Source organism: Oncorhynchus mykiss, chromosome 11 (genome assembly GCF_013265735.2).
Source record: "Oncorhynchus mykiss isolate Arlee chromosome 11, USDA_OmykA_1.1, whole genome shotgun sequence".
NCBI classification, from domain to species: domain Eukaryota; kingdom Metazoa; phylum Chordata; class Actinopteri; order Salmoniformes; family Salmonidae; genus Oncorhynchus; species Oncorhynchus mykiss.
This window is the reverse complement of record NC_048575.1, coordinates 14,567,345-14,593,353: the sequence shown is the minus strand read 5'-3', so window position 1 is coordinate 14,593,353 and position 26,009 is coordinate 14,567,345. Positions and strand designations below refer to the sequence as shown.

At 44.8% G+C, this 26,009-nt stretch overlaps 1 protein-coding gene across 4 annotated transcripts in view; it reads right to left on the bottom strand.

Moving 5' to 3' along the window:
- The window catches only part of LOC110535318 (brefeldin A-inhibited guanine nucleotide-exchange protein 1), a 96,640-nt gene that overhangs the window by 19,222 nt on the left and 51,409 nt on the right, over positions 1-26,009 (bottom strand). For 3 of the 4 annotated variants that reach the window (XM_036934957.1, XM_036934958.1, XM_036934960.1), the window contains 14 exons: positions 23,863-24,178; positions 22,568-22,684; positions 22,104-22,363; positions 20,802-20,935; positions 17,035-17,269; positions 16,200-16,299; positions 15,953-16,092; positions 14,604-14,712; positions 4,722-4,923; positions 4,111-4,222; positions 2,913-3,118; positions 2,620-2,704; positions 1,946-2,111; positions 894-1,174 (listed from right to left, as the gene is read on the bottom strand). In XM_036934957.1, the coding sequence (XP_036790852.1) occupies positions 894-1,174; positions 1,946-2,111; positions 2,620-2,704; positions 2,913-3,118; positions 4,111-4,222; positions 4,722-4,923; positions 14,604-14,712; positions 15,953-16,092; positions 16,200-16,299; positions 17,035-17,269; positions 20,802-20,935; positions 22,104-22,363; positions 22,568-22,684; positions 23,863-24,178 (2,463 nt within the window). The remainder of the gene's footprint in view (positions 1-893; positions 1,175-1,945; positions 2,112-2,619; positions 2,705-2,912; positions 3,119-4,110; positions 4,223-4,721; positions 4,924-14,603; positions 14,713-15,952; positions 16,093-16,199; positions 16,300-17,034; positions 17,270-20,801; positions 20,936-22,103; positions 22,364-22,567; positions 22,685-23,862; positions 24,179-26,009) is intronic. The other variant, XM_036934959.1, reaches the window with a different exon arrangement.

Here is a 26,009-nt window from a genome sequence, read left to right as displayed (position 1 = left end):
TGGCTTGAGCAGGGGAACATTGCGTGCGCTGCAGGATTTTAATCCATGACGGCGTAGTGTGTTACTAATGGTTTTCTTTGAGACTGTGGGCCCAGCTCTCTTCAGGTCATTGACCAGGTCCTGCCGTGTAGTTCTGGGCTGATCCCTTACCTTCCTCATGATCATTGATGCCCCACAGGGTGAGATCTTGCATGGAGCCCCAGACCGAGGGTGATTGACCGTCATCTTGAACTTCTTCCATTTTCTAATAATTGCGCCAACAGTTGTTGCCTTCTCACCAAGATGCTTGCCTATTGTCCTGTAGCCCATCCCAGCCTTGTGCAGGTCTACAATTTTATCCCGGATGTCCTTACACAGCTCTCTGGTCTTGGCCATTGTGGAGAGGTTGGAGTCTGTTTGATTGAGTGGGTGGACAGGTGTCTTTTATACAGGTAACGAGTTCAAACAGGTGCAGTTAATACAGATAATGAGTGGAGAACAGGAGGGATTCTTAAAGAAAAACTAACAGGTCTGTGAGAGCCGGAATTCTTACTGGTTGGTAGGTGATCAAATACTTATGTCATGCAATAAAATGCAAATTAATTACCCTAAAAATCATACAATGTGATTTTCTGGATTTTTGTTTTAGATTCCGTCACTCACAGTTGACCTATGATAGTGTACCTATGTGTACCTATGTGTACTAAGTGTACCTATGATAAAAATTACAGACCTCTACAAGCTTTGTAAGTAGGAAAACGTGCAAAATCGGCAGTGTATCAAATAATTGTTCTCCCCACTGTATGTGTTGTGGTACATTGTCCCTGCCAAAAAAACGTAAGAAATACAATACAATAATATTTGGGAAACACACCATTTGAACACATACAGTGTTAGCGTGCTAACTAGATTACCTGTATGGTGAAGATGCAGGCTATCCGGATGGCAAAGCGTATTCCCTCCAGACAGAGAAAAGCCACCTCAGTGTCGTCACAGTCCTGGAGGCCCACACTGAAGGCTGCTAGGAACGGGGTCCAGGCCAGCTTGAACATGGGTCTGACATGCTCCAGGTGTGTGGCGCTGGTGAAGGGAGCCTGGACGTGACTGACAGCCTCCATTAGGGCCTTGGCTGTCTTAGCCATCTGCTCCATCTCTACATTATACAGCAGCCGCCTCTGCTTCTCACTGGCCACACCTAATCCAGGAACAAAGGCAAAGCCAAAACATCAACAAACAATCTCTGCTTCTTTTGGCTACACCTGAACCAGGATCATATTAAAGGCTTCCTCCATTTAGCTTTTGCCTATATTTTCAGATCAGTGCATATCATATAGGAGATGAGAGGAAGACACTTGAACAAAAGCAATAAGGCCCAAGGGGGTGTGGTATATGGCCAATATACCACGGCTAAGGGCTGTTCTTAAGCATGACATATGCGGAGTGCCTGGATACAGCCCTTAGCCGTGGTATATTTGTCATATATCACAAACCCCTGAGGTGCCTTATTGCTATTATAAACTGGTTACCAATGTAATTAGAGCAGTAAAAATACATGTTTTGTCATACCCGTGGTATACGGTCTGATATACCACAGCTTTCAGCCAATCAGCATTCAGGGTTCGAACCCCCCAGTTTATAACTGAAAATAATCCACTCATAAACTTTCCCATTGTACAACAGAGACTATCTCAAACGTTTTCCACAGATCAGTAATACAATCTAATCAAACTATATCTTAATCCCCTTTATATCTCTTTGATTGTTATGAGAATTCTATGATCTCCACAAAGATATCAGATGGCTCTCGTCGGGTACATCTAAAGCTGATTACTTGAGAAAGATCCATTACGCCGCAAAATAGGCATTTCACATCTTGACGTCTGAACAAAATCATATTTGACACGCTCAATTTCAGTCTGTAATGACACAGTTGTGCTGGCAGACACAGAGGAACAGAGATACGCACTGTGCTTGTTGGATTTCAGAGTAATTTCCTTGGTCTCCTTCATAGCGATCTTCTTCCCTGCGATCTCGTCGTAGATGGCAGACAGATATTCCTCCGGTAGATCCTTGCTGTCGTTGATCCCTCTGTTCATCTTGATGTATTGCTCTTTAGTCATCTTGTTCTTCACCTTTGAAAAGTAAAATATGAGATTTATTACCATAACCATACCCTGTCTGTCTGCCAGCCTGTCTGTCTCTCTGCGCCGGCCTATTTGTCTGTTTATCTGTCTGCCTGCCTGCATCTCTGCCTGCCTGTCTGTCTGTCTATTTTCCTGTATGTCTGCCTGTCTGTCTGCCTATTTGCCTGTCTGTCTGCCTGCATGTCTGTCCGTCTCTCTCCGCCGGCCTATTTGTCTGCCTGTCTGAATGCGTATTTGCCTGTCTGTCTGCCTGCATGTCTGTCCGTCTCTCTCCGCCGGCCTATTTGTCTGCCTGTCTGAATGCGTATTTGCCTGTCTGTCTGCCTGCATGTCTGTCCGTCTCTCTCCGCCAGCCTATTTGTCTGTTTATCTGTCTGCAACAGCTAGCATTGCTTTCCCTGTGTGTCTGCCATGGATAAATGTCTGCTAAACGCAGCTGAGGTGATTGTTTCTGTCAGTTCATCTTCCCAGAAACTGTCTCCGGCTGCGGTCTTACCTGCGGACTATGAAGGTCTGTTGTCAACATAATGATTGAGTAGGCAAGGACGTACGCAGTGTCTGCACTCGCAAACTCAGTTTGCCTGAAGAGAGGAGAGAGAGAGGAGAGAGAGAGGAGAGAGGAAGAGCGAGACAACACAGATATTTAGTGAATGCACTGACTTGATAATAGAGAGCAATCTGACTCCTGGCAGTCAATGTCCTTGAATGTGCTTGACATCACAAATTAAGTCTTCTTCTAAGTCTACAAATCCACAATACCAAGACTAGTACACTCCACTCCACACTCACCCCTGGTTGCATTCTAGGTATCTCGCAGCAAATTTCTCCATGAGCCTGTCGATCTTCTGAGCCTCTCCCGGGAGACGGAAGCCCTCGAGGAACGTTCTGAGAGCGTAGACAAAGTCCTTGCCCTGGAAGTCCATCTGGTCCACGTAGGCATACATGACCTCTTTATTGAAGCGATCATTGTCCCCCAGGAACTCACCCACCTGAGTCTGAGAGGTAGGATGTGAGAGAGAGCAAGAGAGAGACAGAGAGCAAGAGAGAGACAGAGACAGAGACCGAGAGAGAGACAGAGAGAGAGAGCGAGAGACAGAGACAGAGACAGAGAAAGAGAGAGAGAGCAAGACAGAGACAGAGACAGAGAGAGAGAGAGCGAGAGAGCGAGACAGAGACAGAGAGAGAGAGAGCGAGACAGAGACAGAGAGAGAGAGCGAGAGAGCGAGGGGACAGAGAAAGAAGAGGTCGATGCAATGACATTGAGTTCAATCAATAGATATTGAGTGTTATAGAAAAACAGCTTACTCGCTTGACTCTTTAATGCATGTGCTACACATTGGAAGCCAATTAACACATATTGTCCAAACAAGCATCTCCTTTCCCTCAGAGGCACAGCCAACTGAGAGGAAAGGACTATGTTCTCTCCCAGTGCTGTCAGACTAGTCTCTCTGTCTAGCTGTTTGAGGGCCTCTTGTTCCAAAGCAGATGTTATGAACACACTTTAGTGCCGATTATCACCGAACCGAACCCCCCCGAGGCCAGCCAATCAACCGGGAGAGTGCTTCACTCGTTAAAATATAAATTGATGTGCGCTTGGTGGAGGACGTAGGAATCCTCTTGGAGTGGGATGATAATGCTGGCAGTTCAGCATTAGGAGCTAAGAGCCTTGGTGTTTCTATGGGATGGATGTGTTCTGCTCTGGGCCTGCAGCTGTGTGGAGGCCGGATGAGAGAGAGAACTGTGTAAACCTAGAGTTTAATGAGCTAGAATGGGTATTCGTGTATTTACCAACCAGATCCCCTATTAGCTGTTACATTCGCAACAACCACTCTACACTACTAAATCACAATGGACAGGTTAAAAGGTCAAAGGTTCAGAGAGCACAGAGCTGAATGAGGTAGAGTGGGTTTATTTGGATCCACACAAGTCAAATTAAATGCAGATAACTGAAGTAGATTGGTTAAACAGATTTAAAAAGGTTCTTTACCGAGTCCAGCCTCTCCTCCTGGTGCAGGAACTGAGCGAGGTCCTCCGGGGTGGTTCCCAGCATACCTTGCTCCTGGAGGTACTGGACACCCCTCTTTGGTTTCTTGTTGAACCTGACCACGGAGCAGAGAACAGAGACAGTGCTACATTATGCTTACTACAGTATGCTTACTAAGTTGGAAAAGGAAGTTGCCTTCCAGAGCCATAGTCTATCATTTATATGTTGTCCTAATTACATAAACTAACTCATTCATAATTGGCAAATTAATAAATGGCATTAATTGATAAATTAAGTGCCAGGGAGAAATTAAACCTAGGACAACAAACAGGACAACTTCCCTCACTAGAAGGACTGGAGTTGTGCACCCCTGGGTGTGAATATATTTAGCTGTCTATACAGGATAAGATGAATATATTCAGCTGTCTATACAGGATAAGGTGGATATATTCAGCTGTCTATACAGGATAAGATGAATATATTCAGCTGTCTATACAGGATAAGATGAATATATTCAGCTGTCTATACAGGATAAGGTGGATATATTCAGCTGTCTATACAGGATAAGATTAATATATTCAGGTATACAGTATAGCAGCACTAGTCTGGCTTACAGGTCGATGCCCTGCTCAATGATCTCCTTCTGTTGTTTGAGAACCTCAAACTGCTCTGGGTTGTCTGTCCCTGACATCTGTGTACTGTAGCTCCCGATGCCCGACGAGGCTGTGGAGTCCAGGGAGTTGATGCTTCCGTAGCGGTTGATGGTCTCTGGGGCCTTCGTCTCATTGGTCTCCTGCTCCGAGGGCTTCTCCTGACCTGGGGAGGGAGAAGAACATTGAACAATCAATGGTCTGAGAGAGATGAGTAAAAACCGTAGTTGGTGTTAGGACCCCAACGCAATCAGCAATCCAGCACAGCCAAATAAGCCAACACTAAACATTTTCAATTGAAACATACAGTACCAGTCAACAGTTTGGATTCACCTTCTCATTCAAGGGTTTTTCTTTATTTGTACTATTTTCTATATTGTAGAATAATAGTGAAGACATCAAAACTATGAAATAACACATACGGAATCATGAAGTAACCAAAAAAGTGAGATTCTTTAAAGTAGCCACCCTTTGCCTTGATGACAGCTTTGCACATTCTTGGCATTCTCTCAACCTGCTTCATGAGGAATGCTTTTCCAACTGTCTTGAAGGAGTTCCCACATATGCTGAGCACTTGTTGGCTGCTTTTCCTTCACTCTGCGGTCCAACTCTTCCCAAACCATCTCAATTGGGTTGAGGTCGAGTGATTGTGGAGGCAAGGTCATCTGATGCAGCACTCCATCACTCTCCTTGGTCAAATAGCCCTTACACAGTCTGGAGGTGTGTTGGGTCATTGTCCTGTTGAAAAACAAATGATACTCCCACTAAGCACAAACCAGATAGGATGGCATATTGCTGCAGAATGCTGTGGTAGCCATGCTGGTTAAGTGTGCCTTGAATTCCAAATAAATCACAGACAGTGTCACCAGCAAAGCACCCCCACACAATCACACCTCCTCCTCCATGCTTCACGGTGGGAACCACACATGCGGAGATCATCCGTTCACCTACTCTGCATCTCACAAAGACATGGCGGTTTGAACCAAAAATCTCCAATTTGTCCAATCAGACCAAAGGACAGATTTCCACCGGTCTAATGTCCATTGCTCATGTTTCTTGGCCCAAGCAAGTCTCTTCTTCTTATTGGTGTCCTTTAGTAGTGGTTTGTTTGCAGCAATTCGACCATGAAGGCCTGATTCACACAGTCTCCTCTGAACAGTTGATGTTGAGATGTGTCTGTTACTTGAACTATTTGGGCGGGTAACTCTAATGAACTGATCCTCTGCAGCAGAGGTAACTCTGGGTCTTCCTTTCCTGTGGCGGTCCTCATGAGAGCCAGTTAACTCTAATGAACTGATCCTCTGCAGCAGAGGTAACTCTGGGTCTTCCTTTCCTGTGGCGGTCCTCATGAGAGCCAGTTAACTCTAATGAACTTATCCTCTGCAGCAGAGGTAACTCTGGGTCTTCCTTTCCTGTGGCGGTCCTCATGAGAGCCAGTTAACTCTAATGAACTTATCCTCTGCAGCAGAGGTAACTCTGGGTCTTCCTTTCCTGTGGCGGTCCTCATGAGAGCCAGTTAACTCTAATGAACTGATCCTCTGCAGCAGAGGTAACTCTGGGTCTTCCTTTCCTGTGGCGGTCCTCATGAGAGCCAGTTAACTCTAATGAACTGATCCTCTGCAGCAGAGGTAACTCTGGGTCTTCCTTTCCTGTGGCGGTCCTCATGAGAGCCAGTTAACTCTAATGAACTGATCCTCTGCAGCAGAGGTAACTCTGGGTCTTCCTTTCCTGTGGCGGTCCTCATGAGAGCCAGTTAACTCTAATGAACTGATCCTCTGCAGCAGAGGTAACTCTGGGTCTTCCTTTCCTGTGGCGGTCCTCCTGAGAGCCAGTTAACTCTAATGAACTGATCCTCTGCAGCAGAGGTAACTCTGGGTCTTCCTTTCCTGTGGCGGTCCTCATGAGAGCCAGTTAACTCTAATGAACTGATCCTCTGCAGCAGAGGTAACTCTGGGTCTTCCTTTCCTGTGGCGGTCCTCATGAGAGCCAGTTAACTCTAATGAACTGATCCTCTGCAGCAGAGGTAACTCTGGGTCTTCCTTTCCTGTGGCGGTCCTCCTGAGAGCCAGTTAACTCTAATGAACTGATCCTCTGCAGCAGAGGTAACTCTGGGTCTTCCTTTCCTGTGGCGGTCCTCATGAGAGCCAGTTAACTCTAATGAACTGATCCTCTGCAGCAGAGGTAACTCTGGGTCTTCCTTTCCTGTGGCGGTCCTCATGAGAGCCAGTTAACTCTAATGAACTGATCCTCTGCAGCAGAGGTAACTCTGGGTCTTCCTTTCTTGAAACGTTCCAGATTGACTGACCTTCATGTCTTACAGTAATGATGGACTGTCGTTTCTCTTTGCTTATTTGAGCTGTTCTTGCCATAATATGGACTTGGTCTTTTACCAAATAGGGCTATCTTCTATCTTAAATATTATTATACAATGTAGAAAATATTACAAAGAAAGAAAAACCCTGGAATTAGTAGGTGTGTCCCAACTTTTGACTGGTACTGTTTTTTCATCAATCTTTTAGCCAGTAGGTGGGGTTCAGCCTTGAGTTTCTAGATCCAGGTCTCTGGGGACTTCAGCAATAGTGGGAGGGACACTGCACTGCTGAGAGAAAGACAACATGATGAACCAGAGGCTTTGTCTGGTGGTATATTGTCCACACACACACACACACACACCACACACACACACACACACACACACACACACACACACACACACACACACACACACACACACACACACACACACACACACAGGATCTTAATTTGAGCCAGTTTGCTTCAGCAGGAAAATTATTCTGCAGCAACAGGAAATGTGAATTATTATGTGGATTATAATTAATGTACATTTTTGTTTGGGGTTGATATATTTTTCACAAGGGAAAATCAAGTCTGAAAGTGGAAATTACAAACTTCAGAAGCCTTTTTAAACCTCAAATACACTACAAGTTTGAAATTTCCTACAAGTTTGACATTTCCTGCAAAAGTGCGATCAAATGAAGATCGTACATCTGTGCACACGCACAACAGACAATAAAAAGGTCAGTTATCTAATAAACCAGGCAGGCTGCAGATGAAGCAGTTTACAGTATGTGTAACATGGAGGTAGTGTTGTGTAGCATGGAGGTAGTGTTGTGTAACATGGAGGTAGTGTTGTGTAGCATGGAGGTAGTGTTGTGTAGCATGGAGGTAGTGTTGTGTAGCATGGAGGTAGTGTTGTGTAACATGGAGGTAGTGTTGTGTAACATGGAGGTAGTGTTGTAACATGGAGGTAGTGTTGTGTAACATGGAGGTAGTGTTGTGTAACATGGAGGTAGTGTTGTGTAACATGGAGGTAGTGTTGTGTAACATGGAGGTAGTGTTGTAACATGTAGGTAGTGTTGTGTAACATGGAGGTAGTGTTGTAACATGGAGGTAGTGTTGTAGCATGGAGGTAGTGTTGTAACATGGAGGTAGTGTTGTGTAACATGGAGGTAGTGTTGTGTAACATGGAGGTAGTGTTGTAACATGGAGGTAGTGTTGTGTAACATGGAGGTAGTGTTGTAACATGGAGGTAGTGTTGTGTAACATGGAGGTAGTGTTGTAACATGTAGGTAGTGTTGTGTAACATGGAGGTAGTGTTGTAACATGGAGGTAGTGTTGTGTAACATGGAGGTAGTGTTGTAACATGTAGGTAGTGTTGTGTAACATGGAGGTAGTGTTGTAACATGGAGGTAGTGTTGTGTAACATGGAGGTAGTGTTGTAACATGTAGGTAGTGTTGTGTAACATGGAGGTAGTGTTGTAACATGGAGGTAGTGTTGTGTAACATGGAGGTAGTGTTGTGTAACATGGAGGTAGTGTTGTGTAGCATGGAGGTAGTGTTGTAACATGGAGGTAGTGTTGTGTAACATGGAGGTAGTGTTGTAACATGTAGGTAGTGTTGTGTAACATGGAGGTAGTGTTGTAACATGGAGGTAGTGTTGTGTAACATGGAGGTAGTGTTGTAACATGGAGGTAGTGTTGTGTAACATGGAGGTAGTGTTGTGTAACATGGAGGTAGTGTTGTGTAACATGGAGGTAGTGTTGTAACATGGAGGTAGTGTTGTGTAACATGGAGGTAGTGTTGTGTAACATGGAGGTAGTGTTGTGTAACATGGAGGTAGTGTTGTAACATGTAGGTAGTGTTGTGTAACATGGAGGTAGTGTTGTAACATGGAGGTAGTGTTGTGTAACATGGAGGTAGTAACATGGAGGTAGTGTTGTGTAACATGGAGGTAGTAACATGGAGGTAGTGTTGTAACATGGAGGTAGTGTTGTGTAACATGGAGGTAGTAACATGGAGGTAGTGTTGTGTAACATGGAGGTAGTGTTGTAACATGGAGGTAGTGTTGTAACATGGAGGTAGTGTTGTGTAACATGGAGGTAGTGTTGTGTAGCATGGAGGTTGTAACATGGAGGTAGTGTTGTAACATGTAGGTAGTGTTGTGTAACATGGAGGTAGTGTTGTGTAGCATGGAGGTTGTAACATGGAGGTAGTGTTGTGTAACATAGAGGTAGTGTTGTGTAACATGGAGGTAGTGTTGTGTAGCATGGAGGTTGTAACATGGAGGTAATGTTGTGTAACATGGAGGTAGTGTTGTGTAGCATGGAGGTTGTAACATGGAGGTAGTGTTGTGTAACATGGAGGTAGTGTTGTGTAACATGGAGGTAGTGTTGTGTAGCATGGAGGTTGTAACATGGAGGTAGTGTTGTGTAACATGGAGGTAGTGTTGTAACATGGAGGTAGTGTTGTGTAATATGGAGGTAGTGTTGTAACATGGAGGTAGTGTTGTGTAACATGGAGGTAGTGTTGTGTAACATGGAGGTAGTGTTGTGTAGCATGGAGGTTGTAACATGGAGGTAGTGTTGTGTAACATGGAGGTAGTGTTGTAACATGGAGGTAGTGTTGTGTAACATGGAGGTAGTGTTGTGTAACATGGAGGTAGTGTTGTAACATGGAGGTAGTGTTGTGTAACATGGAGGTAGTGTTGTGTAACATGGAGGTAGTGTTGTAACATGGAGGTAGTGTTGTAACATGGAGGTAGTGTTGTGTAACATGGAGGTAGTGTTGTGTAACATGGAGGTAGTGTTGTAACATGGAGGTAGTGTTGTGTAACATGGAGGTAGTGTTGTGTAACATGGAGGTAGTGTTGTGTAACATGGAGGTAGTGTTGTGTAGCATGTAACATAGAGGTAGTGTTGTGTAACATGGAGGTAGTGTTGTGTAACATGGAGGTAGTGTTGTGTAACATGGAGGTAGTGTTGTGTAACATGGAGGTAGTGTTGTGTAGCATGTAACATGGAGGTAGTGTTGTGTAACATGGAGGTAGTGTTGTGTAACATGGAGGTAGTGTTGTAACATGGAGGTAGTGTTGTAACATGGAGGTAGTGTTGTGTAACATGGAGGTAGTGTTGTAACATGGAGGTAGTGTTGTAACATGGAGGTAGTGTTGTAACATGGAGGTAGTGTTGTAACATGGAGGTAGTGTTGTAACATGGAGGTAGTGTTGTAACATGGAGGTAGTGTTGTGTAACATGAAGGTAGTGTTGTAACATGGAGGTAGTGTTGTGTAACATGGAGGTAGTGTTGTAACATGGAGGTAGTGTTGTGTAACATGGAGGTAGTGTTGTGTAACATGGAGGTAGTGTTGTGTAACATGGAGGTAGTGTTGTGTAACATGGAGGTAATGTTGTGTAACATGGAGGTAGTGTTGTGTAACATGGAGGTAGTGTTGTAACATGGAGGTAGTGTTGTAACATGGAGGTAGTGTTGTAACATGGAGGTAGTGTTGTAACATGGAGGTAGTGTTGTAACATGGAGGTAGTGTTGTAACATGGAGGTAGTGTTGTAACATGGAGGTAGTGTTGTGTAACATGGAGGTAGTGTTGTGTAACATGGAGGTAGTGTTGTGTAACATGGAGGTAGTGTTGTGTAACATGGAGGTAGTGTTGTGTAACATGAAGGTAGTGTTGTGTAACATGGAGGTAGTGTTGTGTAACATGGAGATAGTGTTGTGTAACATGGAGGTAGTGTTGTAACATGGAGGTAGTGTTGTGTAACATGGAGGTAGTGTTGTGTAACATGGCGGTAGTGTTGTGTAACATGGAGGTAGTGTTGTAACATGGAGGTAGTGTTGTAACATGGAGGTAGTGTTGTAACATGGAGGTAGTGTTGTGTAACATGGAGGTAGTGTTGTGTAACATGGAGGTAGTGTTGTAACATGGAGGTAGTGTTGTAACATGGAGGTAGTGTTGTAACATGGAGGTAGTGTTGTGTAACATGGAGGTAGTGTTGTGTAACATGGAGGTAGTGTTGTGTAACATGGAGGTAGTGTTGTAACATGGAGGTAGTGTTGTGTAACATGGAGGTAGTGTTGTGTAACATGGAGGTAGTGTTGTAACATGGAGGTAGTTCTGTGTGTGTAGCCTGAGGGGACAGAACAGGGCAGAACAGGCAGGTCTGATGCTACTGTTCTGTGGGTGAATCAGGTCCATGGTGGTTGTCTGGCTGTAAGAGACATTGTACGTTGGTAAGGGATCTAATTACCCATCGGAAACTCTCTAAAACATTCAGGACACCATCAGGGTAATGTGAGCTGGCAGTGTGCTTCCTCCACTCAACAACTTCATAGAGCAGAGCACATGGTAGAGGAGGAGGGTGGCAGAGCCAGGGTAGAGGAGGAAGGTGGCACAGCCAGGGTAGAGAAGGAGGAGGGTGGCACAACCAGGGTAGAGGGAGGAGGGTGCACAGCCAGGGTAGAGGAGGAAGGTGCACAGCCAGGGTAGAGAAGGAGGAGGGTGGCACAGCCAGGGTAGAGAAGGAGGAGGGTGGCACAGCCAGGGTAGAGGGAGGAGGGTGCACAGCCAGGGTAGAGGGAGGAGGGTGCAAAGCCAGGGTAGAGGGAGGAGGGTGGCACAGCCAGGGTAGCAGAGGAGGTGGGTGGCACAGCCAGGGTAGAGGGAGAAGGGTGCACAGCCAGGGTAGAGGGAGGTGGGTGGCACAGCCGGGGTAGAGGAGGAGGAGTGTGGCACAGCCAGGGTAGAGGGAGGAGTGTGGCACAGCCAGGGTAGAGGGAGGTGGGTGGCACAGCCAGGGTAGAGGAGGAGGAGTGTGGCACAGCCAGGGTAGAGGGAGGTGGGTGGCACAGCCAGGTTAGAGAGAGGAGGGTGGCACAGCCAAGGTAGAGGGAGGAGAAGTGTGGGACAGCCAGGGTAGAGGAGGAGGAGTGTGGCACAGCCAGGGTAGAGGGAGGTAGGTGGCACAGCCAGGTTAGAGAGAGGAGGGTGGCACAGCCAAGGTAGAGGGAGGAGGAGTGTGGCACAGCCAGGGTAGAGGGAGGTGGGTGGCACAGCCAGGGTAGAGGAGGAGGAGTGTGGCACAGCCAGGGTAGAGGGAGGTGGGTGGCACAGCCAGGTTAGAGAGAGGAGGGTGGCACAGCCAAGGTAGAGGAGGAGGAGTGTGGCACAGCCAGGGTAGAGGGAGGTGGGTGGCACAGCCAGGTTAGAGGGAGGAGGGTGGCACAGCCAGGGTAGAGGAGGAGGGTGGCACAGCCAGGGTAGAGGGAGGTGGGTGGCACAGGCAGGGTAGAGGAGGAGGAGTGTGGCACAGCCAGGGTAGAGGGAGGTGGGTGGCACAGCCAGGGTAGAGGAGGAGGAGTGTTGCACAGCCAGGGTAGAGGGAGGTGGGTGGCACAGCCAGGTAAGAGAGAGGAGGGTGGCACAGGCAGGGTAGAGGAGGAGGAGTGTTGCACAGCCAGGGTAGAGGGAGGTGGGTGGCACAGCCAGGTTAGAGAGAGGAGGGTGCACAGCCAAGGTAGCAAAACTCTCTTCAACGTTTACTAGTTCTAATCACAATGTACAGTATAACCAGTGGTGTTTTTTCCCATATTGTACACAGAGCTGGCTTAAAAAACTCAAAATCTATCCAGAACCTACAGCGTTTGAAAGCAAGTAACATGAGATTATGCAAATGAAAGGTAGATAAGGCATCTAAATAACACTCACAGTACTAGTCACAGCCACCGTAACACTCTATCTAGGTCCCAATGACCCCTACTGTTGCTACAGCAACCAGTCTACCAAACACTCCACACCTTTCTGCCATTACCTGCTCTTCCTGTGAAGTGAGCCAACCAGAGAACAAAGAGGAAAAGACCGAAATTAAGAGAAAGTGGAGAGGTATTATCTATGTAATGATGTAAAAACACGTTTTCAGAAACACAATGCATTAGCTGAGCTACAGTATCTACATGGAAAATTGCATAATTAGGATGCACTTTCACTGACTCAGAAAAACATTTTATTTGAAGTAACCTAAAAGCGTAGGAGACCAAGAGAAACTGTCTACTTCGGCATGGTCACTAAATGAGTTGGCACTAGCTGTATGGTGACTTCGGCATGGTCACTAAATGAGTTGGCACTAGCTGTATGGTGACTTCGGCATGGTCACTAAATGAGTTGGCACTAGCTGTATGGTGACTTCGGCATGGTCACTAAATGAGTTGGCACTAGCTGTATGGTGACTTTGGCATGGTCACTAAATGAGTTGGCACGAGCTGTATGGTGACTTCGGCATGGTCACTAAATGAGTTGGCACGAGCTGTATGGTGACTTCAGCATGGTCACTAAATGAGTTGGCACTAGCTGTATGGTGACTTCGGCATGGTCACTAAATGAGTTGGCACTAGCTGTATGGTGACTTCGGCATGGTCACTAAATGAGTTGGCACGAGCTGTATGGTGACTTCGGCATGGTCACTAAATGAGTTGGCACTAGCTGTATGGTGACTTCGGCATGGTCACTAAATGAGTTGGCACTAGCTGTATGGTGACTTCGGCATGGTCACTAAATGAGTTGGCACTAGCTGTATGGTGACTTCGGCATGGTCACTAAATGAGTTGGCACTAGCTGTATGGTGACTTCAGCATGGTCACTAAATGAGTTGGCACTAGCTGTATGGTGACTTCGGCATGGTCACTAAATGAGTTGGCACTAGCTGTATGGTGACTTTGGCATGGTCACTAAATGAGTTGGCACTAGCTGTATGGTGACTTCGGCATGGTCACTAAATGAGTTGGCACGAGCTGTATGGTGACTTCGGCATGGTCACTAAATGAGTTGGCACTAGCTGTATGGTGACTTTGGCATGGTGACTAACCCTAACCCCTGTAGCAGTAATGCTGTTTGTTAGTTCTGCTGCCTTCCGTGACCTGGTAGAGTTAGCTCTCTGAGTGCCAGAAGGTAGCCTGAGGCTAGCCTTGTAGAGATCCTCTCGAGGGGGATATGTGGGGATATCTGGCACCCCTCTCAGAGCCTCCACTTCCCTGCTTCCTTCCTTGCCTTCGTTAAAGCTCTCTTTCCCTCCCTTCATTAGAGCCCTCCCTTCCTACTTGGTTAAAGGATCGAACAGGAATGATTCCTCTCAGCTCATTCTGAAGCAAGCCGGGGTCTTATCCAGGAGCACTGACAGAGGGTCTGTCTGTCGCACCATGGCTTTTCCTCATCAGCCGGTTCAGCACAATATGCCCCCATGCATCAGCGGCTATAAATATGGTAAATACACACTCTAGGGTTCCACCATTGCTGATATGGAGAATTGAAGTTCTAGGATGTGGGAAGTCAGAGTGATGTAAGTGGAATATATCAAATACACTCCAAATAGTGGAGGACTCCAACTGTGCATCCAAACCCTTTGATCCTCCACAAAGGAGCAGGCAGAACGGTGCACTTGAAGAATGGCTAAACAGTTTTCCTCAGGATCTAAATCCAACCCAGTGGCACACCTGTCCCCAACAGCCTCAGGGTAACTGAAGTTTGGTCAGTCTCTTACCAAGGCTGGTCTGGGAGTTGGGGTTGACATACTGGTCTTTACTCCACTCTACCATACACTTCAAGATGGACACCAGACACTCCAGGCCTTTCTTCCTCAGGGTCAACTCCTGGTGGGAACAGAGAAATGTTACATCAACTTTAGAGCAATATACAGTGGGGCAAAAGTATTTAGTCAGCCACCAATTGTGCAAGTTCTCCCACTTAAAAAGATGAGAGAGGCCTGTAATTTTCATCATAGGTACACTTCAACTATGACAGACAAAATGGGAGAAAAAAAATCCAGAAAATCACATTGTAGGATTTTTAATGAATTTATTTGCAAATTATGGTGGAAAATAAGTATTTGGTCAATAACAAAAGTTTATCTCAATACTTTGTTATATACCCTTTGTTGGCAATGACAGAGGTCAAACGTTTTCTGTAAGGTTTTCACACACTGTTGCTGGTATTATGGCCCATTCCTCCATGCAGATCTCCTCTAGAGCAGTGATGTTTGGGGCTGTTGCTGGGCAACACGGACTTTCAACTCCCTCCAAAGATTTTCAATGGGGTTGAGAGCTGGAGACTGGCTAGGCCACATGCTGAAAAACCCAGCCACGTTTCATCTTCAATGCCCTTGCTGATGATAGGCTTTGTTACTTTGGTCTCAGCTCTCTGCAGGTCATTCACTAGGTCCCCCCGTGTGGTTCTGGGATTTTTGCTCACCGTTCTTGTGATCATTTTGACCCCACAGGGTGAGATCTTGCGTGGAGCCCCAGATTGAGGGAGATTATCAGTGGTCTTGTATGTCTTCCATTTCCTAATATTTGCTCCCACAGTTGATTTCTTCAAACCAAGCTGCTTACCTATTGCAGATTCAGTCTTCCCAGCCTGGTGCAGGTCTACAATTTTGTTTCTGGTGTCCTTTGACAGCTCTTTGGTCTTGGCCATAGTGGAGTTTGGAGTGTGACTGTTTGAGGTTGTGGACAGGTGTCTTTTATACTGATAACAAGTTCAATCAGGTGCCATTAATACATGTAACGAGTGGAGGACAGAGGAGCCTCTTAAAGAAGAAGTTACAGGTCTGTGAGAGCCAGAAATCTTGCTTGTTTGTAGGTGACCAAATACTTATTTTCCACCATAATTTGCAAATAAATTCATTAAAAATCCTACATTTTTCTGAATTTCTTTTCTCATTTTGTCTGTCATAGTTGAAGTGTACCTATGATGAAAATTACAGGCCTCTCTCATCTTTTTAAGTGGGAGAACTTGCACAATTGGTGGCTGACTAAATACTTTTTTGCCCCACTGTACAAGTACCAAATACACAAAGAAATAAACTTTTCTTTAGCCATTGGTCAGTCTTACTTGGAGTGGTGTTGTGCCAAGCTCGTGGCCTGCCCGGCCCTGTGCGATCTTCGAGAGGTCATTCACCAGCCTCTCAAAGATATTAGCAGCATTCAAGTCACAATCATAATTCACATAGATATCCACCACACCCTGGGCATCTGAGGGAGGAGACATGAGGGACAGTTGGTACTTGACTTGTAATTGACATTGATGCGCTGTACCACAGAGAGCATTTCAAATTGACACCACACACACACACACTCACCTGCACATATTCTGGTGAGGGTCTGTATGACCATCCATTTATGGTCGTAGGAGCTTGTGGACGTCTCCAGAATGTACAGGAAAATCTCCTTGAAGAACACCTGCGCAGCAAAACAAACCGTGACAGTTAAAGATGAGGACACAAAGAGGCCGAGATGAGAAAAGCTTCATAAATCTTCATTTACAGAACTATCCAGTGTAACAAAGCCATAAACACATACATCTCACTGCAGGCTGACCGCTCAACTATGAAATCATAACATCTCAACCAACAACATCTGTCTCCGGAAAATACGATGATTTCCTTCATGGCCACAAACAGTCGCGGGTAGATTAAGTCATCAACTTCAGCATGAGGAAATATTACAACCAGACCACTGTGGAAGTGGACTACAAATCAGAAGCAACAGCTAACAGGTAATACTGAAACTCAATCGCACTGAGACAGAACTACATTACTGTGCCCCTCTGATAAACTTCATCTCCCATTAATCACCTGTGTCAGGTGCCTGCTGTATTGAGAGCTGAGAGGTTTACAACATTGGGAGAGGGAACAGGAAAGATTGGCATTTGGGGATAGGACAGCTATTCAGCGACAGAACAGAACAGTGTCTCGGCCTGCATGTTGATGGGTTTTCAAGTAGGACAAGAAAGGAGGAATATTAGAAGCAATATGAAAGAGGAATAGTGGTTTGTGACTTTGGGGAGGAAAATAAATACTATTTGGACTAATAGCTGGTCAGGTAGCTCAGTTAGTCCCCCATAATGGAACAAAAAAACTACATCCGCAGCTTAATCTTTTGCGACAGAGGAAAAACCTAAATGTAGGTAGCTACCTCAATCTGCATCTTGAGGTGGGTCTTGAAGTGGGAGAGGAGGGTGAGGAAGATGGAAAGCGAGAGCGAGAAGACCTCTGGGATGGAGGAGACACCGTTCTTAGACAGCGCCACACACAGGTACTGCTTGATGGCGTTGATGAACATCTCGTTGGTCTTGAAGACGGGCCCAGCGTTCTGCAGGATGGACAGCAGCAGCTGGAGGGACAGCACCTTGGAGCGCAGCTCGTGGGACCTGGCAGGAGACCGAAAGAGGCATTGATTCAGACTTCTAACATTCAAGTGCAACAGGAATAAGAATTATTTATATGTTCAGTAGCCAAACATTGTCAAACGTTGTAGATAGAAATGCCATGAATAGAGCCCATGTGACTCCTTATTATAAATGTCAGAGATGTTTGTTCCAGCATATTTATATCCGAACGTTCCAAAAACGTTGTGCCTGCTGAATTTTCCCTTGATTTATACCATATGCCATCAATCAGCTTAATATGCACATGAAGTGACCCCTGATAATGTATTTATTATTGTGGGATGAAGACAGAGATCAGGGGTGGACTAGGACCAAAAATGGCCCAGGCATTTCTAACACACCGGCCAATTCTTTTTTCTTGAGGCCCCTACACTGGCCCATTTTCCCTTGAGGATCCCATTATTAGCCAGATAATTATAATTTTGCACAACAACAAAAAACAACAAGTTATTCAGGCCCTTAGGCCGAAATGCCAGATGGCCAGCCCACCCCTGACAGAAATGCATCAATAACAGGTGCTCTGTGAGACACCATCTGATTCAGTTATTAGCAGCACTTCCTGGTTGACCCACAACTGACAGAGAATCCTAATGGTCTGGTGGCAGTCAGGGGATCTGGGGATGTCCGCCTAATGTCCACCTCTATACTAAGAGCCTGACCTAGTGAGATGAGCTGGAGCTGTTTTTCTTTTTCCAATAACATTTCCAATTATAGATCTGCACATACAAACACCATATGTTACAACGTAGAGAAGGCATATTTCCGTAATAGATCATTATAGTTAGATAATTATATTGTCCCCTATCCATAAGTCCGACCCGTATTTCTAAACAGCTGTTAGATGGAGGAGTAGAAACCCAAAATATGTATTTATTTGCAGTGACTGGCTTCCTATCTGTAATGCTCCCAAGCCCTCCTCTACAGACAGACTGATATTAATGTAGCATACAGAAATATAGTGCATTCGGAAAGTATTCAGACCGCTTGACTTTTTCCACATTTTGTTAATTTACAGCCCTATTCTAAAATGGGTTATAAAAAATTTCCCTCTCAATCTACACACAATACCCCATAATGACATCACAATACCCCATAATGACATCACAATACCCCATGTCATCACAATACCCCATAATGACAAAGCGAAAACAGGCTATTAGAAATGTTTGCAAATTTAAAAAAATAAATACCTTATTTACATTAGTATTCAGACCCTTTGCTATGAGACTTGAAATGGAGCTCATGTGCATCCTGTTTCCATTGATCATCTTTCAGATGTTTCTACAACTTGATTGGAGTCTCCTTGTGGTAAATTCAATTGATTGGACATGATTTGGAAAGGATCACACCTGTCTATATAGGGTCCCACAGTTGACAGTGCATGTCAGAGCAAAAACCAAGCAATGAGATCAAAGGAATTGTCCGTAGAGCTCTAAGACAGGATTGTGTCGAGGCACAGATCTGGGGGAGGGTACTAAAACTTTTCTGCAGCATTGAAGGTCCCCAAGAACACAGTGTCCTCCATCATTCTTAAATGGAAGAAGTTTGGAAACACCAAGACTCTTCTTAGAGCCGGCCGCCCGGCCAAACTGAGAAATCGGGGGAGAAGGCCTTAGTCAGGGAACCAGATGGTCACTCTGACAGAGCTCCAGAGTTCTTCTGTAGAGATGGGAGAACCTTCCAGAAGGATAACCAACTCTGCACCACTCCACCAACCAGGCATTTATGGTAGAGTGTCCAGACGGAAGCCACTCCTCAGTAAAAGGCACATGACAGCCCACTTGGAGTTTGCCAAAAGGCACCTAAAGACTCTCAGACCATGAGAAACAAGATTCTCTGGTCTGATGAAAACAAGATTGAACTCTTTGGCCTGAATGCCAAGTGTCACGTCTGGCGGAAAACTGGCACCATCCCTACAGTGAAGCTTGGGTGGCAGCATCGTGCTGTGGGATGTTTTTCAAGAATGAGGGAAACTACCCAAATACAGGTGCCAAGCTTATAGCGTCATACCCAAGAAGACGTGAGGCTGTAATCGCTACCAAAGGTGCATTAACAAAGTACTGAGTAAAGGGTCTGAATACTTATGTGAATGTGATATTTAAGTAATTATTTTTTTAAAATACATTTTCTAAAATGTATAAAAACCTGTTTTTGCTTTGTCATTATTGGGTATTGTGTGCAGATTGATGAATAAAAAAAGGATTTAATCAATTTTAGAATAAGGCTGTAACGTAACAAAATGGAAAAAGTCAAGGGGCCTGCAGCGCAGGGGAAACCGGACAACTTTATCATTTCAGCTGGGCCCGGAAAAGGGAGGCAGGGTACATTTTCAGTACAATAACAAATCAACCATTTGAACCATAGAAAATCCAAAGGAACAAAACATACCTGAGCCATGAACAACACGACAAATTACCCAGGGCATGTTTTCAACATTTTGAAATGTATACATGCAAAACATAAATCATATGTGTGGTGTTCATAGTCAGTGGGTTGAACTGAACATGCCATGCAGCCTTGGAGTTTGATAACTTCCGCATTTGACTGTTGAGGACTGTCGGTGTGCTTCCTTAAAGCCAATTTGAGGTGACAAAAAAACAAGGTAATATGCCAAACTTGAATCTTTTATTAACAAATTACAACAGCAAGATTCTATACTGATTTGTAATCCCTAAAAAGTAATGTTCAAAGCATCTGTTGTAAGTTACACAGCTATAAAGCAGGTCTCCTGTGTGTCGTCCGGGTATCACCAGAGCCAGTCATGGAGTAAATCTCTCTGTGGGTGAAAAGGCGTTCTGTCTTACAGACACTGAGCACAGCCCTTCCTCTGGTGGCACAGCCATCTTCCCTGTCACCCCTGACAAAGGCCTGTGATAAACAGGGATCCATTCCACCATTGTCTAGAAGACGAAACATCTCTCTTGTGATCTTAAACAGAACTCTGACAACACTATAGGAACACTGGGCCAGAACTCTCACTAGCCAATGCGGATAGAGTGTTAGGCCACATGGGCCATTGGGAGAATGATGGCGATGGGAGACAGACAGTCAGAATTGAGTTACCATACAGAAACCAGATTCAGGAAATCCTGTTACGTAAAAACTGCTATCAGATCCAGCAAATCAGATGCTTCTTTGGCTGTAACGGGCTGGGAAATGCATACAGAAGAACACCGAAATGTAATCTCCCTTATATTGGATCAAAGATCAAATCTGATTAGATATTTTTCCCTTGTAATTTCCTGTTCTGCAGAGGGAGAAAAAACAGGGACCACAGGAAGCGATACAGAACCAATAATCACCTAAGTGATGCTTCATCCAAACACACACCAACCATCACAACACTCCCAACTAATAACTTGGCTACCCTCCACAAGACATGATTCAACTAAGGAACACACTCCAAAAATAAACCCGTAATAGCCTATTTACTAGGGTAATACATCTACTGATCCTCTATCAATTCTCTAAAACCAAGCAATAATAAGATTCCTGATACAGGAACTCAACTTACTTTGGGTCTGGCGGTCCATCTGACAGAGGCTTCATAGACAGCTTGCAGAGCGATCTAAACACTAGGAAGGCATCCTTCTGGAGAATATGGGAGAACTTAGCACCTGGTACTGGGCCTGTGGTCGCCCCCGACTCCTAACGCAGAAACACAAACAGATGGTCTACATCAAAAAAGTTTAATCAAGAGTCAATTATCAAGAGTCAATTATCATCCAAATTGAATTCCCCATTTGACAAAAAGAGTGTGAAATAAATGCTTCCAATTAATGTATCTGTTCAACCTCGATCGTGTAAGACTGTAAATCGTACACTCTTAGAAAAAAAGGGTTCCAAAAAGGATTATTCGCTGTCCCCATAGGAGATCACTTTTTGGTTCCAGGTATAACCCTTTTTGGTTCCAGGTAGAACCCTCTGTGGAAAGGGTTCTACATTGTGGAAAGGGTTCTACATATACCTGGAACCAAAAACTGTTCTTCAAAGGGTTCTCCTATGGGGACAGCTGAAAAACCCTTTTTGGTTCTAGAGTGTAGATAATTACAGTGCTCAAATATCACTATAATAACCTGAGGAACTGAGAGGAGATCATCTATGAATCATGTTGGAATCAACCCCAGCAGACTGGAAGACAGACACTCTGATTCAGAGGAACTGAGAGGAGATCATCTATGAATCATGTTGGAATCAAGCCCAGCAGACTGGAAGACAGACAATCTGATTCAGAGGAATTGAGAGGAGATAATCTATGAATCATGATGGAATCAACCCCAGCAGATTGGAAGACAGACACTCTGATTAACAGGAACTGAGAGGAGATAATCTATGAATCATGTTGGAATCAACCCCAGCAGATTGGAAGACAGACACTCTGATTAACAGGAACTGAGAGGAGATAATCTATGAATCATGTTGGAATCAACCCCAGCAGATTGGAAGACAGACACTCTGATTAACAGGAACTGAGAGGAGATAATCTATGAATCATGTTGGAATCAACCCCAGCAGACTAGAAGACAGACACTCATTCAGAGCGGTTGGATTAAATGCAGAAGATCCCCCTTTCCCTTTATGACTGCAGCAGCAGAGGGATTGAATAACCCTTAGCTCTTTAATTCCTCATGTTACTAATGACTTCCATGTTCCTTTTTACAAATTGATAAACCCTTTAAATGTAATAAAAAAAAAATGTTCAGACTGGGTATTTAAACAGTTTTATTTGTCTGTTAAAACAGACACCCATGCTAGCACAAAATCTCTTTGTAGAGGAAAGTGTGTCGCTGGTGACAGTCAGGTCAATCCCTCTCACCTGTGTATCATTGGAGCAGACAGACAGCCTGTCGTCGGGCAGCGACGGAGTGAAGCTGGCAGAGATGGGCGTGCCGGGGATTCCGTTGGCATGGACATTCTCGCTGTCGCTGCCCAGCGCCCCCTCGTCTTCCGCCACCTCTGTGACCTCTGTTACCTTGGTGATGACCTCAGCGGGTTCCATAATCTCTGTGGGCTGCTTGGTCTCGCTAGCAGGCTCCTTGGCATCTGAACACAGATGAGCAGGGTTCAGGCAGTACCCTTTGGAGTGGTTTAGTATGCAAGGGTCAAAATAGCACTGAGACACACAGCTCTCTCTCTTTCTAGATAGGACATACAAGTAAACACACAGTAATGCCTAAACTCTCCAGACTTCTCATTCTGAAATTATTTTGTATCAACAAAAGTCCATTGTTGACTTAACTGACCGCAGACACAAATGTGATTTCAGATGCATAGAGTTACCTCCAACGATGGTGTTGACGACTTCCTGTAGGATGCTCTGGACGATCTCCTGGGCTTTCTCCTCATAGTTAGGCTCCTCCTCCTCTACTGCTGTCTCTTGGTCACGCTGAGCAGCACCTTGAACACAACACAAGTAAAAGTTTAGTCAAAGTCCATTTAAAAGAACCCGAATGAATACACTTAAAAAATGTAAGATGGGAAACAGTGAATTGACAGATTGAGTAAAGAAAGTGTTTTCTCTGAGTGAGACTGAGCATTAGCCTTTGATACTGTAATTGTCAATGTTGACCAGATAAACAGTAGTCACTGGTATCAGCTACCACATCTTCCCTGAATACATTGTGCGTGGATGTGTGTTTGTGTTGAAAGCAGTGAGTAATTTGGAAACAAAATGATTATTGAATCTTTGGATGAGTCTTTTTCTCACTCTCAATCTCTTTTCTATGCCTTCTCTCTGTCAGTCACTAATGAAAGCAGTTATGGGCTGCATTACCGCCGAGTGCATTACCACCTAAAGAGAAAGCTGTCTCATCAAATGCTTATTTAACACAGACAAAATATCTTGTCCCAGAATTCTGTCAATATTGAGTACACAAAAATGTCAAGGTTGAGGCTTTGTTACTGTCTAAAGCAGCCAAGGTACTAGCCGAGCACAATACCCCTGGAAATGTCTTTCCTCAAACACACTGCAAAGTACTGAGCGAGAGGGAAATTCTTTGTCTGTTTGACCTTGAACATGACTGCATCTATCTATCTATCTATCTATCTATCTATCTATCTATCTATCTGTCTGTCTGTCTGTCTGTCTGTCTGTCTGTCTGTCTGTCTGTCTGTCTGTCTGTCTGTCTGTCTGTCTGTCTGTCTGTCTGTCTGTCTGTCTGTCTGTCTGTCTGTCTGTCTGTCTGTCTGTCTGTCTGTCTGTCTGTCTGTCTGTCTGTCTGTCTGTCTGTCTGTCTGTCTGTCTGTCTGTCTGTCTGTCTGTCTGTCTGTCTGTCTGTCTGTGACACCGAGGTATCTCTCCCCCTTATAATTTGGGATCAAATATGCTCTGAAAGCAAACATGTTGACATGAGTACCCTGATATCGGGGAATTTGTGCCATTCTGAAAAAATTGTTATTTCCAATGTGAACAGTTCCTATGTTTTTATATGTAGGTATCAGTATTTTGTCTCCCCCATACCTCAACTTCTTATCTTGCCAAATTTTTAAGCAGTTTTGTTTACACACCACCTTGACAGTATATATATATATATATTTTTTTTCCGTCCGTCCGTCCGTCCTAAGGTGAAACTCACACTGTGCTGCTGCCGCCTCTGTCTGATGGTTCTCTGCTGTGCTGAACTCAGAGCCGTTCTCTGGGTCTGGCCTCTCATACACCATCCCATGTTCCCCCTGCTCCTCCTCCGTGGCCCCCTGGGTTGGGGTAGGAGTGGTGGGGGTGGAAGTGGGTGTGGGTGTAGAGGGGGTGGTGGGGCCGTTGGCCTCCCGGGGAGGGCCCTTGGCTGGGAGGTAGACGTGCTGCTGGAGCTGGGGTGAGTCCGGTTCCTGTTCCTGGGTGACTTGGGTGTGCTGCCGGGGCCTCTCCCTTTCCATCTGCTTGGCCTCCTGGAGCTATGGAGGGGGTAGAGGGGAGGAGGGGTAAAGACGGGCAGACCCACACACAGACACACACAGCCAGACCCAGGCCAACCCAGCGTAGCCCCATACAACCAAACACACACAGACAAAGCCAAATGCACGCACACACACACACGCACACACACAGAGAAATGTGTTAACACAATGTACACAAAGTCATTATATCAATTCCCTCTCAAAGATTCCCTAAGGGATTTCCACCCCAATGCCAAGCAGCAACACTTCCCGATGTCAGATCAGGAAGCAACACACGGCAGGTTGGGAATCCCAGCTTTCCAGGCAGAGACATTAGAACACATATTCAGCATGGCTCTTAACATCAGGTCTGTCTAACATGTGTTTATGAATGACATGCTGTCAAAACAAGTATGAGGCAGAGCAGCTCACATGCTTATATAAACTGGGATATTTCAGTGCAGAACAGGAGACACTATTTCTGGTCTAAAATACTGCATGTTCTCCTGGTTGATGTGTCACTGATGTTGATGTGTATTGATGAGGAGATGTTGAATTACATCGAGAGACAGTTGTCTGAATTATAAATGTCTTCATATGATTCCTCCACAGGCCCAAAGTAATCTGGAGATGTTCTTTATTTAAATTTGGATATGAAGCTATAAATATACACATCATAAACATTTCTAACAGAATACAATGGAAAACGTTATAATATTTGTTATTCAGCCAAGCTATAGCAGCCCACTACACAGTATGAATCTATAACAGCGCCCCGCACAGTATGAATCTATAACATCTATCTATAGCAGCCCACTACACAGTATGAATCTATAACAGCTATCTATAGTAGCCCACTACACAGTATAAATCTATACCAGCTCTCTATAGCAGCCCACTACACAGTATGAATCTATAACAGCCCCCTACACAGTATGAATCTATAGCAGCCCCCTACACAGTATGAATCTATAACAGCTATCTATAGCAGCCCACTACACAGTATGAATCTATAACAGCTATCTATAGTAGCCCACTACACAGTATGAATCTATAACAGCTCTCTATAGTAGCCCCCTACACAGTATGAATCTATAGCAGCCCCCTACACAGTATGAATCTATAACAGCCCCCTACACAGTATGAATCTATAACAGCTCTCTATAGTAGCCCCCTACACAGTATGAATCTATAACAGCTATCTATAGTAGCCCACTACACAGTATGAATCTATAACAGCTCTCTATAGCAGCCCACTACACAGTATGAATCTATAACAGCTCTCTATAGTAGCCCCCTACACAGTATGAATCTATAACAGCTCTCTATAGTAGCCCACTACACAGTATGAATCTATAACAGCTCTCTATAGTATCCCCTACACAGTATGAATCTATAACAGCTCTCTATAGTAGCCCACTACACAGTATGAATCTATAACAGCTCTCTATAGTAGCCCCCTACACAGTATGAATCTATAACAGCTCTCTATAGTAGCCCCCTACACAGTATGAATCTATAACAGCCCCCTACACAGTATGAATCTATAACAGCTCTCTATAGTAGCCCACTACACAGTATGAATCTATAACAGCTCTCTATAGTAGCCCCCTACACAGTATGAATCTATAACAGCCCCCTACACAGTATGAATCTATAACAGCTCTCTATAGTAGCCCCCTACACAGTATGAATCTATAACAGCTCTCTATAGTAGCCCCCTACACAGTATGAATCTATAACAGCTCTCTATAGTAGCCCCCTACACAGTATGAATCTATAACAGCTCTCTATAGTAGCCCCCTACACAGTATGAATCTATAACAGCTCTCTATAGTAGCCCCCTACA